At 34.3% G+C, this 15596-nt stretch overlaps 1 protein-coding gene across 1 annotated transcript; it reads right to left on the reverse strand.

Annotated features, from left to right (window-relative positions):
• Nucleotides 1-11725: 11725 nt before the first annotated feature.
• LOC139103972 (intraflagellar transport protein 140 homolog) lies at nt 11726-14463 on the reverse strand. The gene is made up of 5 exons (XM_070659170.1): nt 14193-14463; nt 13793-14079; nt 13401-13677; nt 12393-13297; nt 11726-12095 (listed from the first exon to the last, which is right to left on the reverse strand). Exons 1-5 carry the CDS (start codon nt 14445-14447, stop codon nt 11741-11743), a joined length of 2079 nt encoding a protein of 692 aa, XP_070515271.1. The 5' UTR covers nt 14448-14463; the 3' UTR covers nt 11726-11740.
• Between the last annotated feature and the right edge of the window lie 1133 nt (nt 14464-15596).

Here is a 15596-nt window from a genome sequence, read left to right on the forward strand (position 1 = left end):
GATTTTGCTTAAATATAATTTTCTAGTTTCTTTAGGTTCTTGGCGCAATTATTTGATCTCATTATTTTTATAGAGAGTATTTGATATTAATGTACACATTTTATGTTCTATTTTGGAGGAGTCTTTTTTTTGTAGTCTTTTTGTAGGAGTTTTTTGAGAATTATTTTTTTGGAGAAGTCTTTTTTTGAGAGGAGTTTTGGTTTTCGGAGTTTTTTTAGGGGGGTTCTTTTTTTGGGAAATCTTTGTTTGAGGGAATCTTGATTTTGGAGAAGTCTTTTTTGGAAGAGTCTTGATTTTACTTAAAAGTTTGTCGAGAATGCTTTTCGCGCGCTTATACTTGGCGCTTTTTTATACCTTTTTTTAAAAAAGGTAATTTTGGGAGATTTCATTCATTTTGTAGTTTATAATCAACAATATTAATGTACACATTTTACGTTCTATTTTGTTAAAATTTTTTTAGTCATTTTGTAGTTTTTTGTGGATTTTTTTGGGGAAAATTTTTTTTGGAGAAATTATTTTTGGGAGTATTATTTTTGGTTAAAATACACATTCTGTTTTATTTTGGGAAGAGTAATGTTGAGGGGTTATATCAATAGAGACACGTTAGTATTTTGCGTTTTACATATAACATGCAGCAAAACTAACCATGTTATTACACTACATGTCATTTATTCTTAGCTATCTTGAGATTTTCGGATTTTAACAACAATCCAACCAATCGCTTTCTAAATAGGTTCCGTTTAAAGCTTGTATATTATTGATTGATTTTTTTCCAGAAAATTTTTGACATATATAATAGAATGGGCCCCATCCAACGCCCATTCTCGTGAGACGCACCAAATTAATACTTTTCGTCTCTCCGTTGCAATGTTACATTTAACACCTCTAACGTTTTTATAAAAATATTGGTCTCAGGCGCACAGCAGCCTTTTGTCGGCGCACAGCAGCCTTCTGTCTGCGCACAGCAACCAATATTTAAAACCAACGCCCATTTTTGTGAGACGCACTAAATTAATACTTTTCGTCTCTCCGTTGCAATGTTACATTTGAGACCTGTAACGTTTTCATAAAAATAATGGTCTCAGGCGCTCAGCAACCTTTTGTCGGCGCACAGCAGCCTTCTATCTGCGTACAGTAACCAATATTTTAATTATTTCGCAAAATTTCCTATTCAAAGATATTAATATTTTCTCATTCCATCATTGTTATTAATCATTACGCAAGGTTTCTTATTCAGAGCTATTGAGATTCTTTTTTTTAGCAAAATTTTCATAAATGTCTAAACTAACTATCAATCAGATTTTATTTTATTTTTTTTTAATTTAATAACTTATTGGTCCATGCTTGCAATTTGTTAAATAAATTTATTTTTATCAATCTTTTGTAAAAAAGTATATAAAGATCTTTAGCACCTCTGGGCCATTGTCTTTTTTAATTCGCTCATTATCTATTTCAATCCAACTATTAGATTGTCTACAAATACTTCTATAATTTCCTTCTTCAATACTTGAACCAAAATGAAATATAGCATTCATAACTTTATATGATTTTTCAGCTATTAATACTGTAGCCGTTGGAATCTGAGATATATTACATCTACGTTTTGCTTTTACGATTTTTTCGTTTTTTAACGAAAATATTGCAAAATGAATAATAATTATATCTTTTGTCAACGTTAATTCTTTTTTAAACAATACACTATTTCCTGTACAATTATCACAAAATCCGTTATCAGTTTGATACCAATGAGAGTATGTAACATTAAATAAATCTTGTAGATTATAGCTCTGTTTGTTAAAATTAATAATAGGTATCGAAATAAATAAATTATTAGAACTAATTGTTTTTGTATATTGACACGTAACACATCGAATAGTAGAAGTTATTTCATGCTCTACTGACTCTCTTATACACTCGTACCTTGTACACAAAGTTGTTAAAAACTTGATTCCATCTAGTTTTATATTCATCGAAAACGATTCTCCTAAATCTTGTCGAACATCATATGTATTTAAATTACTCATTCCATATTCATACCTATGCATTAACATACGTAGAATATTTGATTTATCACAATTAAGCAGTTGCTTTCTAATAGGACTTAAATGAAATAGACATTGTATAACCGTATTAGCGTAACATACAACATTTTCTGTATTTTCAAAACCACGTAAAACCCAAGTGGTATTTATTTGTAACATTTGATTTTGCTGACCATTCTCTTGAACGGCTTCGACTAGTTTAGATTGTATCCATAGAATATCTTTCACTTTGATACGACGTTCCTTTTGCATAGTAATTATTTCTGCCTCTGGTTTGTACTTATATTTTAGTCGATTGTACTCGTCAATAGCTTTTTCGTCAGCTGTCACTTTGGAAGGATCAAAGTTAATCAAATGCAATCCTTCCACAGTTGTTACTCGAGACAATGCAACGTAAGATTGACCACAATTAAATATAGAATTGCCTATATCAATAACAGCAGTCTGTAAACTCAATCCTTGACTTTTATGAATAGTTATTCCATAACTCAGACACAGTGGAAATTGTTTTCTTACAACAAATGCTTTATCCACCACTTCAAATTTAACGTTTACTCTTTCTATCAAATATTCTAATCCTGAAGGTAAAAGCAATTTAATTTTTTCCACACAATCAGTAGATATATCTCGTACAACTGAAACTACTGTAGCTATTGTACCGTTCACCAGACCCAATGTAGCATCGATATTACGCCTTATCATAACTTTTGCTCCAATTTTAATTACAATTTCTTTTGAAAGTCCAGCAGTTTTAGAATTATCATCGTCATTATTCGATAATACTTTTAATACTTTTTTTTTTAAATATGAAGTACAGTCAATTGTATCTTCAGCAATTAGTAATATCTCTTTTGAATCAATGCGACTTAACATAGCTGTATTGAGAGCGTCACACATATGACGTGCAGGTAGTAGACAAACAGCGTCCGATGAACACTTATTAATAAAATCGCATAATTCCTTTAATCTGGATTCCAAAGAATCACCTTTAAAAATTATTTTTCTATTTTCAAGTACGACACGATCAGTCGTTGTCAATGTACCAATACGAATTCTTGACAACAATTGCCTATATGTATCGTCTTCTCGCTGACGCATATTAATCGTCAATTCATCGTAATGAAATAACGTAGACCACAAATTAATAGCAGTTATAGAACCAATGCATTTGTTAATTTTATCATTTGATAATTGCGCAAAAATACAATCTTCACGTACAGGAGGCAATTGAAGTAAATCGCCAAATAAAAGAATGTGTTTTTTACCGAACCAACCATCTTCAACGTCATTTGTATCAAATATTTCTGTCAATCGAAAATGTATATACATTAAAACCAAATTTGATATCATTGACACTTCATCAATTACAAAGAGAACAACTTCTTTAAGTTCACTTCGTAAAACTTTTAATACATGATTAGACAATGGTTTATACTTTGAAGTCTGACCATGTTCAACAGGTAATTGAAGTAATCTGTGAACAGTCAAACCATCAATGTTAAACGCTGCTATACCAGTAGGTGCTGCTAAAGCGGTATCTTTGTTGAGATTATGTTTAATCCAACATTTAATCGTTTTAATTAAGAAACTTTTTCCAGTTCCACCTTCTCCACTAACATATAAACGTAATATCGAATCTTTCGACCTTACCGTATCAATGACTCTATCAAATACTCTTAGTTGATCCGCATTTAATTTTGCTATCATTTCTGAAACATCGATATTATCTATTTTCTCACCAAGATCTCTAAAATCTTGCATCGCTTCACCAGCTTCTATATTTTGAATACCAATCGGATTATCAGGATCATCCTGAGACACATTCTTTTGTTGTAATTCTTCATCAACTTGCTGAACCAACTGTTTTGCATTTTCAAATGCTTTTTGCAATTCTTGTACTTTTTCATGATATTGCAATGCCCCTGTAAGATGTAATTTTGCTTTTTCAAATGCTTCTGCATAAGTGTCACAATTATCTTTAAGATCGTTTAAATTTCGCCATGGTTTAAACATAAGCAGTAAAGAAAAGAAGTAATCTTCGGGCTGTGTTTCAACATTGTATTTATAGTGATTAATAAGACATGCACATCGTCGTCGTTTAAGAAAATGTTTATTATCTATTTTATAATATTCAATTAATTTATTCTTTGGCTCCGTTGTCGTGACATCATACCACTTTGCAAACTCGTAAAGAGACACTGATTCCAATTTTTCCACTCTATTTGGATAATAATCATCTACTAAAGCCGGACAAAATAAATCTGTGGATTCTTCATCTAGAGCTTCAATCTCTTTACGACTTTTTAATTTTTTCTGTCGTATACGATTAACGTTCAACCATTTAATAGTAGTATTACGATCAGTTCCATATAAAGGAATACTCATTAATGTATCTGCAGCTTCAAGAGCTCCACATTCCCTATTAGTTATAGATCGTAAACCATAATTCCACAGAACACTGGCCAATGATTTATTTTTATTATTTTTAAAACTCTCAAGATCGAAGTTAGATAACTCACTTTTACCCGCTTTATTTACATACTTAGTAACATACCATGTAAGCAAGGTCGACTTTTCACCAATAAATTGTATATCCATATTTCCTTCCCATGCAGTAAGAAGCACGGGATTATAATCATTAATATCAACTTCATCTTCTGTTCTAGGAAGATCATACAATCTACTTTTATGTTTCAATTGCTTTCTACCTGCTATTGCAGTTGCTACATCTCTCATATACAATGTTTCAGTAACAGGTCGTGGAAATCCAAAACGACACCTACGAATAACTTTTCGTCCTACTTTTTTCGATCGTAAACAATAATCATTATGTCTGTGTCGTTGATGTTTATCAACACGACCGTACAATAATGGTGCAATATTTTTATCTGGCTTTTTGCAGCTAATGTATTGCGAAATAAATTTTAAAACTTCTTCTACAGAAGATTCTCCAAAAATTGGTGGATTTTTTATCCAAATTAATAAATGAAAATGTTGTATGCCTCTACTTTGATATTCTCGTCGCCAAAAATAGTGCGTTACTTCTCCGATCGGAAAATCTTTCGAACAAATAAAATCTATCATCGCTCGAAATTTATTATCAAGAAATCTCGACGTTGATACAGGATCTTTAGCAACAAGTACACTAGTACTCAACGAAGAATCTTGCCATCCATTAACTTCACGAATATATTCACCTAAATCGTCCCATAACCATTCACTAGGACTTAACGTTAAGAACCATGTTGCAGGTCCGTAGTGTCGAGCCATACAATCTAAATCGCTTCTTGGTCGACGCCAATATTGCTCTGTATTTCGAAGTACGGAAAATATAGTATTTAAATTGGACTCCAACAGTTCTTTCGACATAGCTTCTAAATATTCCGCAGCCGTATAACGGCTTCGTGGATCAATTATATTCATTTTATGATAAATTCCACGACTTAACTGACGAATATTTGCTCTATTTAACAAATAAAATAAGTATTGTTGATTCAGTCTAAATTGTGGATGCTTAGACATCAAACGACATTTAATAAATTCATGTTCTTCAAGTTTGTTTGGTCTTTTTTCATCATATTGTCCATTTTTACCGAATGGATATAAATCTGGAAAACACATCAAATCCAAATTCTTTTCACGATTATCCAAAGGTACATCTTGAATTTTTAACATTTGATACAAAGCAGTTGCAGTTTTATTTTCTTTTTTTTCATATAATGGATATATAGTATATTGCTCGTAGTAACTCTCATTGTCATCTTTTTGAGTCAACATAGCCTTGCGCTGATGTAATTGAACTTCATCATCTGTCATCTTTTGCGTTTGCAAATTGGAATTATTTAAAACATTTTCTTCATTAAATGGAGCTTCTGCATCATTTTTTGTTTCTTGTGCCTGAAATTCTACGTTATTAAGACTTCCTAAATTTAATTGAACATGTGTTATGGGCAGTACAATGCCAGAATATAAAAAGTTATGAACTTTCAACCATTTTAAAGCTTGATATATTTTTTTTAAATCCACTAAATCTTCCCAAATAATTTTTGATTTAGTTGGAATATTTCTAACTAAGATACATAATTCGTGATTTAAATTTATTGGATCAATTTTTGAACATAATTTATTAAAAGTTTCTTCTAAAGGAATTGGTAAGTGAAAAGTTGAACCTTTAACTTTTTGTATTTTTTGTCTTTCTGGAATTACCTTATGAAAAACTGTTCCCATTTTAACTACAGTCTGAAAAGCTTTAGCTCTCTGTATAAGTATTTTCTCAAATTCATTAAGAGAAGATATACACTCCGGTACATCATTTGCGAATAAATTATTTAGAATACAATAAGCAGGTAACAGTCCGCTACGAAATTTCTTATCACAATAATGACATATGTATTCAGGATTAATTTTTTGTTGATTTACATATGCCATTAAATCGTTCCAAATTGGATTACTTCTACGTGTTTGAACTTTATTATTATTAACTTTTGAAATATTTTTCTTGTAACAAAGTCTTTCACACGATATACAAATATATCGTGGTGTATCAAAAGAACGTTTCTTCAAAGCTTTAAACGCATTTTGATATTTTGAAATAACATCATCATCACTCATAATTGTATCACTTTGCTGATGCTTGTATATATCCGCTAATTCTTGTGCTGAACGTATAATTTCCTGTAGTTTATCAACTTCACCACAAGTTAATGCTTCGTCCAACTGTAACATTTTTTGATAAGAGCTATATAGTTGGTAAAGCATACGTCTAATATATCTCACTTTTGGGAAATGCGGTGATAATAATTGAACTGGAATAAACATAGCTTTACAAAGATTTAAATTAATGTAACAGCTATGTGCGTGACCCTTTTTAGCATTTTCTAAATTTTTGTAAAAAATTGTTACAGTGCAATCGTAAATTCTTTGCATTAGTTCCGGAATTTTCCTCAAAGTACATTCATTTATAGCTTCTAACAATTTTTGATATCGTTCGATTAGAAGCGGATCATTAACTTTACATAAAGTACCGCATAACCACGATTTTTTTGCTCGAGCTTCTACCAAAGGTAACGTATTAACGATTTGTCCTCTCGTGTTTAACATTAAAGGTTCCGTTACATTAACTTTGGATGAATTAATATCACAATACGTCGAATCAACGAAATAATTTTCAGACGAAGCTGTATGTCTAGATATACCACAAAATGCACTTATTTTGTCATCAACTGTAATACATTCTGCAGCAACAGACAAACAAGTTTCAGATCTATTTTTGAGTTTAGCTAATATTTTATACATATCACGAACAAAAGTATCTCTAATATTGAAACACCACCGAACAATTTGTTCTGCTTTCAATCTTTTTTCAATATAAGATTTATTACTATTAGTAATACCTTGTTTGTATAAAATATGTATCACATATGTCTCAAAAGAATTATGAGTTCTTAAATAATTTGTGGATCTAAATTTTGCATATTTTTTAAAATATTTTTGACAGGATTACACTTTTCCACTGCAACTGTGTACTCTAATATTTTTTTCTGGTAGTATTGCTTATTATAAAGCCACTTACGCTCTGAGTGCAACCTGTAGAACGCTTTTTGTTTTTTTTGCACATGCTCTGAATTGAAAAAATAAAATATTCGTTTTCGTAAATGTTCTTTTTCTTTATTTTTTATGTATAGACATTGTTTTTTTAAGCGATAAATTTCTTTTTTTCGTGCATAATTTTCTCTCCGTTTAGCAAGCTTATATTCGTTACTATTTTCACAGTCTTCTTTCTGTTTAGCTCGTTTATTTTTTCTCTTATGTTCACATGGTTTTCTCTGTTTAACAATATTATTAACCGAATCTTCTTCATATTTACGCCGCTTTTCAGCACCTTTATTTTTTTTATCTTCATAATTTTGACAGCGTTTTTTAGCACATTTCTTTAAATTTTTTGCATAATTCACTTGGTCATTATCATGTACATTGTCTTCTTGCTGACATTGTTTATTTTTATTAATATTATTTAATTTTTGTAATTGCTTCTTATCATATTGTCGTTTTATACGTTTCTTTGTTGCGTCTAACTCTTTTGCTCTTACTACAGCTAATGGTAACACTTTCTGTGTTACGCCACATTGCAAATCTTGTGGAAAATGCTCTATCATATTAGTTTCAAAAATTTTTAATAAATGCGAACGCATTTTACTCCAATCATACTTTACTTTCTCGGGTTTTATATTGAATAATAACGACACGGCGAAAGCTATGGCAAAAACACCGCAATCGTCACTATTTGGTTGTTTCTGAACAGAAGGAAATATAATTGAATTCTTTTTTTGAAAATCATATGTTGGAAACAACCTTGATAACATTATTAAATGATCTTCATGTACATTGTTTGAATTTAATGAATCATAAATAAATATACGTTTTGTATTGTAATAACTACATACCCAATGTTGTTGACTATATAATATTTGTATATGTTTTTGTTCGGAGAGACAGGATTTATTGTTTGTGGTAATTGTATCCGCCACGTTGAAACAGGTTTATAATCTGAATGGTTTTCCAACAGATTGTTAAAATGATCCATATGGACATCACTTAACCAATCTCCCCGAGTAATTTCATCTTTTTCTTTAAGTTGTAAAATGACTTTTTTTTGTTTTGAAAACATGTTATTTATATTACAAATTTGTATTTATAAACAACAAAGCAATCGTTTTGTGCAGGCACACAACGGTCTGTGTTTTTTGGCACAAAAGCAGACTATGATCTTTGGTGCAGATACAACGTATAATCTTTGGTACGGAAATACCCTATGTTTTGGCACAGAAGTAGCCTATATTCTTTGGCGCAAATAAAGTATATATTCTTGGATACAAATGCAGCCTATATTCTTTGGCGCAAATGCAGCCTATATTCTTAGGCGCAACTGCAGCCTATATTCTTTAGCGCAAATGTGGCCTATACTCTTTGACGCAAATGCAGTCTATATTTTTTGGCGCACAGCAGCCTACGTATGTAAGCGCACAGCAGCCTACGTATGTAAGCGCACAGCAGCCTACGTATGTAAGCGCACAGCAGCCTACGTATGTAAGCGCACAGCAGCCTACGTATGTAAGCGCACAGCAGCCTACGTATGTAAGCGCACAGCAGCCTACGTATGTAAGCGCACAGCAGCCTACGTATGTAAGCGCACAGCAGCCTACGATTATAAGCGCACAACCGCTTTTATTTAAAAAAATCCTCCAAATCGACCTGACCTTCAAATAGACCTGAAAAAAAGAAAAGGAAATTACATTCTAACGTAAAAAACGTGACGTGTGGAGAGAACGGAACGTATGGAAAGAATAAATAAAGAGGAAAGATCGAAACATGTGAAAAGAACAGAGCGTACAAAGAGAACGAAGGGTACGGACAAAAAGAAAAGCGCAGAAAAAAGAGAACAGATAGCGCGAAAAAAACAGAGCGTACGGATCATTAATTGCGTAAATTTACAACCAAAATGCTACAACCGCGTTTTTTGATTAATTCAACCAATCAAAAGCGATTCAGCCAATCAGAAGCGCAAAGTACAAAAAAGCGATAGAGAATAGATAACAGTCAACAAGAAACGAAAGAAAATACATAACAATCATTAATTGCGTAAATTTACAACCGAAATGCTACAAGCGCGTTTTTTAGTTAATTCAGCCAATCAGAAACAATTCAGCCAATTAGAAGCGCGAAAAGTACAAGAAAGCGATAGAGAATAGATAACAGTCAACAAGAAACGAAAGAAAATACATAACAATCATTAATTGCGTAAATTTACAACCAAAATGCTACAACCGCGTTTTCTGATTAATTCAGTCAATCAGAAACGCAAAAAATACAAGAAAGTGATAGAAAATAGATAATAGTCATTAATCAGCCAATCAGGAGCGCGAAAAATACAAGAAAGTGATAAAGAATAGATAATAGTCATTAATTTACAACCAAAATGCTACAAGCGCGTTTTTTAGTTAATTCAGCCAAACAGAAGCGATTCAGCCAATCAGAAGCGCGAAAAATACAAGAAATGATAAAAAATAGATAATAGTAATTAATTACAACCGAAATGCTACAAGCGCGTTTCTTAGTTAATTAATTCAGCCAATCAGAAGCTATTCAGCCAATCAGAAGCGCGAAAAATACAAGAAACTGATAAAGAATAGATAATAATCATTAATTGCGTAAATTTACAACCGAAATGCTACAACCGCGTTTTTTGATTAATTCAGCCAATCAGAAACGATTCAGCCAATCAGAAGCGCAAAAAGTACAAGAAAGCAATAGAGAATAGATAACAGTCGACAAGAAACGAAAGAAAATACATAACAATCATTAATTGCGTAAATTTACAACCGAAATGCTACAAGCGCGTTTTTTGGTTAATTCAGCCAATTAGAAGCGATTCAGCCAATCAAAAACGCGAAAAATACAAGAAAGTGATAGAAAATAGATAATAGTCATTAATTGCAATGCTACAAGCGCATTTTTTAGTTAATTCAGCCAATCAAAAGCGATTCAACCAATCAGAAGCGCGAAAAGTACAAGAAAGCGATAGAAAATAATTAACAAGATAGAGAATAGATAAATCAACAACAAAAAACGAATCTTTAATTGCGTAAATTTAAAATCGACATGCTACAATCGCGTTTTTTTGCTGATTCAACCAAGCAGAACCGAGAAAAGTACAAGAAAGCAACCGAGAAGAGATAACAGTCATAGCGAAAAAATAAGCGAAGATTGCAGGAAAAAGCGAAAACGTATCTTACCCTGGTTATCACTATATGCACGACGAACAGTCCTTGCACGACGAACAATCCTTGCACGACGAACAATCCTTGCACGACGAACAATCTTAAACCCAAATCTATCTCACAACTCACAAAAAACACGAACAATACTTCACTCTCATTGTAGTGACAGCCGTCACAAACTATGTAAATATACGTTACGAAACTCACCGTAATTACTAAACTACAAACGCATTTTAACGCAATTATTGAAAACTCGTACTAAAATCGCGATCGGCTTTTATCCTTCCCTCCAAATCCACATAACGCAATATGGCGGTCATAAGAAACATGGACATGAACGACGACATATTCGACAAGTAAGTAAATTACAACTTAATAATTAATACACATACATACACACATACACACACACACACACACACACACATATATATATATATTTTTTAATTTTTCAGTATCATGGAAATCGAAAATGAGCGTCAGCCGTCTCCTTGCGACAAGGAGACGGCTGCCCAACAGCAGCCCTCTTCTCGTCCCAAGAAGACGGCTGCACAACAGCAGCCGCCAAAATTAATTGTCGTAAGGCGTGACGAAACCGGACATCACGCGGTGCTCGAAGAGCCCGCACCGGCCGAGCCAACGAAAGAAGAATTACTAAAAAAAATAAAAGAATTAGAAGAGATGGTGAAGAAACGTAAGTAACAACAAAAATTAACATCATATTAATAATTAATATTTTATTTTATTTTTTAATAATATTTTAATATTTTATTTTATTTCATTTTTATTTACAGCACCACGTTGGCATAAAGGAGGAAGAAATAGGGGCCGGGGCCGTGGTCGCGGTCGCGGACGTGGTCGTGGGCGTGGCCACGGCGCCGGCGCCACGGTCCATAACCAAAACTTGTATTTTTACTAAAATCATAAATGTAAATTATCACTGTATATCGACTGAATAAAAATATATTCTCCCAAAAGTTCTTCGATTCCATCATCTTTATCAGAACTATCTTGTCGCTGAACTTTCATTTTATAGCCTAATGCTTCTAAAAGATTTATATTAAAATAATAAGTTAAATTAATTCCCGGTACTAAGCGTTTCAACTCTTCAATTGTTGCACAAGCTTTTTCAGTATCGCCTATATTGGCGTAATGTTGTGTGATCGTCGCGAATAGATCGCCACGACGTACCGATTGTTCTAAATTGGAGCCTTGAGAATCGAGTAAATGACGAACTTGTTGCATTGCAGTCTCCGTTTCATTTCTATCGAACAATCTGTTGAAAGAAAAAAATACTTGAGATGCATAGATTATATATAATTAAAATACAATTAATGTAAAAACAAAATTTATATAAACTGTTAAATAAAAATTAATATAATACGAAGGATACGCTAAAGATACAAGACATTCATAATTAAATTAACTGTTTCACTTTTTACTTTGTTTAAAATTTATAAATATCGACTGAATAAAAATATATTCTATTTAAGTATTTTATTTAATTCTTCGCAAACACTTTCACATTGCCATTGTTATTATCCCAAATTTAATACTAATTTTTAAAATTTACCTTTTAATATCTAAATAGCGTTTGATTGCTGACATTCTATTGTTCACTAACTCCACTGCCCGACTGTGAATATCTGGATCTCGCGGTGTCATTACTTTAGACAAACATCTGCTCGCTTGATTCAGAGCGTCTAATGCTTTTTCGTAATTCTGAAACTCGTCGATTTCCACTTGCGCGCATGCCACATAAAAATTTGCCAACAGATCCATAGCTTTACCCTTGGAGTAGAAATTAATTATGTTCTGTAAAATTTCTGGTTGGTTTTGCCAATCCAAAGATTGTAAGTAATTGCCTGCCATAATGTAAATTTCGCGATTTCTTGAGACCTGCGCGAAGAAACAGATCTTTTCGGTGTCTCCAGACTTAAGCAACGCTTTCATAGCACGTAGTTTGTTACCGGCCTGCGTAAATTTCTTAGTCGCAAGATGATAGTTCCCCTGATCAAAGGCGATCTCCACGATTTTTTCAAGTGTAGAAATTCTCATACGCTCGCGATCCGTGTTATCGTTGCTCACTTTTTCAATCGTCAGTTTGTCCGCGAGTTCTTCATTCAACACAACGTTATGTTGCTGGATTAGATTTAAGGCCGCCATATAATCTCTGCCAGTTGCAAGTAAATCCACTGCTTTGTCGATCTGGTCATTTTGCATAAAATAATCGGCACACTTACGAATCAGTGCCGGATCAGAATCTGCATTTACATCTGTAATAATCAATTGCAACGCACTGTATTGCTGTGTTCTGAATGCGACGTCCAAGGCTTTGTGTAAGAGACCGGCTTTATGATACAGCAGTACTGCGCGATCCGGTTGATTATTGTCTTCGTAAAATTTAGCAACGTCTATCTGTGAGTGCCGTGACGCCAGTATAGCTAATGGCCACAATTCTTCCCGCATAAAATGTTCCTGCGAATAACAAATATCGTAAAAACTCTTGTCAAGTAAATCGAAATGGGATAATTAAACAAGATATAAAGAATCAGTTTTTAAAAAAAATTAAACGTCTTACCTTACATAGACGTATCGCATTGGTATAAGCTTTGGCGACCGTATAAAAATGAATTGCTTGCATCACGTTATTTTTCGATTCGTAATGTGCAGCTAGATGATATGCTGCTGCGGCGTGATTTGTTCTAGTTACTAATTCACATACTTCATCGTCTCTTCCGAAGTAGCAGAGCAGTCTCGTCATTGACAGAGTATCCTTCGCTTGCTCGTAAAGATGTAGAGCAGTCTCCATATCACCGGTTGACTCAGTATATTGAGCGTGCCAATTTTTAATTTCCCTATGACAACATCAATCGTATTATATAAAATATTTTACAGTAAAAGAAACACTTTGTATTATAACGATTTTTTGATCGACATATTTGATTAGTATTATTAAATGATGTAACTTACGATTCTTCTGAACTGTTCAGATATGTGAGTAACTCTCGAGGTCTCATTAAAAGCATTCTGGGAACTTCAAACCGGTGGCAATCGGCTTTCGTATACATATCAATAGCCTCCGCTACTTTACCTTGCTGCTCCAATGCACGAGCGTAATTGTAATAGCTTGTTTTTTCACGGATTTTGTTTTCATTATTACCTAATTGAATCGCCTCCTTAAATTTATTTCGCGCCTCGTACAGCCGTCCAAGTAAATCGAGACGTTTTGCTTCCCGGAATAGACGTTCAGCATCGGTCTGCAATTTAATAAAAAACGTTATACGGTCTTAATCTTTCCTCTAATTTTAATATCAAGTATCGTGAATAATCTCCGATTGTTTTCGTGACTACACATTAAATAAAAACTTACATGTAAACCAAGTTCGACGGCTAAAATTCCTACTTGTGCTTCCAAATTTAATGTATCATCTTGCATTGCTTCACGTAAAGCACGTGCGGCATTAGCCTGTTTCATATGACCGAGGCAAAGAAGAGCCATGTTCAACTGCTTCGTTTTCACACACATTTTAGCCAAACTTTTCCAGACAGCCTCATTCTTTATAGATTTAATAGCTTTAAAAGCTTCTTCCATATTCGCCACGCTAATATGAAAACTAAAGTCCATTAGTAGATGGGTATAGGCCGGTTCTGGACCAATTCGTGTTAGTGTGTCCGTGTGACCTAGGGCGAGGGGTAATGACGTCACGCGGGGAGGGGTGTTTTTCCAGGAATCGCTCCTTTGTCTGCGATTCTCGGAATCGATTGTTTATAAATATAACAATAACATAAAAGTTATGAAATTTGATATTTTAATTACGTAATATGATATTTTAATTACGTAATTTGATATTTTTAAAAATAAATAAGTGCGTTATCGCGCCGCGGTATTTTCCTGCGGCATCGCGAATTTCAAAGGGTTGGAATTTTTTCAAAAGGGGAAAGGGGGGTGTCTTATTTTACAGGGGTAAAGGGGTGGGGGTGGGTGTTGGGGGTGATCACGCGAGTCTTAGTCATGGCGTCGGCGGCGGCGAGCGGCGGGGCGGCGGCGGATCGCAAAGGATCGCGCGCCCATCGTTCCGTCTCGCTCGCACCCGTTCGCGCCGCCTATCGTTCCCTCTCGCTCGCTCTCGTTCACGCGTTCGTCACCATCGACTACGACTCGCTCGCACCCGTTCGCGCCGCCTATCGTTCCCTCTCGCTCGCTCTCGTTCACGCGTTCGTCACCATCGACTACGACTCGCTCGCACCCGTTCGCGCCGCCTATCGTTCCCTCTCGCTCGCTCTCGTTCACGCGTTCGTCACCATCGACTACGACTCGCTCGCACCCGTTCGCGCCGCCTATTGTTTATAAACAATTTAGTACACGCTCATACTATTCGAATGCGGGTGACGCTGCACGTACACCCCCGGCTAATCGCTCCTCCTTATTATCTGGTTTCTCTCTCACTCAGATACGTATGTTGCATACGAACGAGGGCGGACTCACAATTATAATAAAATGAAGGATGGAATAGAAGCGATTAAAAATGATACGTGCCGATTACAAAATTATATATTTATTTTATGAATATGCGTTTAAAATATATTACCCATTTTTCACGCGAGTCTTAGTCAAGGCGTCGGCGGCGAGCGGCGGGCGGCGGATCGCAAAGGATCGCGCGCCCATCGTTGCCTTTCGCTCGCACTTGTTCGCGCCGCCTATCGTTCCCTCTCGTTCTCGTTCACGCGTTTGTCACCATCGACTACGACTCGTAGTTTTCATGCGTAGTATGCC

This window comes from Cardiocondyla obscurior, linkage group LG07 (assembly GCF_019399895.1).
Source record: "Cardiocondyla obscurior isolate alpha-2009 linkage group LG07, Cobs3.1, whole genome shotgun sequence".
Classification (NCBI taxonomy): Eukaryota; Metazoa; Arthropoda; class Insecta; order Hymenoptera; family Formicidae; genus Cardiocondyla; species Cardiocondyla obscurior.

Excerpts from the sequence above, each read along its gene's own strand:
- LOC139103972 (XM_070659170.1), bottom strand. The coding sequence starts at position 14,447 with ATGGACTTTAGTTTTCATATTAGCGTGGCGAATATGGAAGAAGCTTTT. Across the intron at positions 13,678-13,792 it reads CTGAACAGTTCAGAAGAATC|GGAAATTAAAAATTGGCACG; the intron begins GTAAGTTACATC and ends ATGTTGTCATAG. Across the intron at positions 12,096-12,392 it reads CGCTATTTAGATATTAAAAG|ATTGTTCGATAGAAATGAAA; the intron begins GTAAATTTTAAA and ends TTCTTTCAACAG.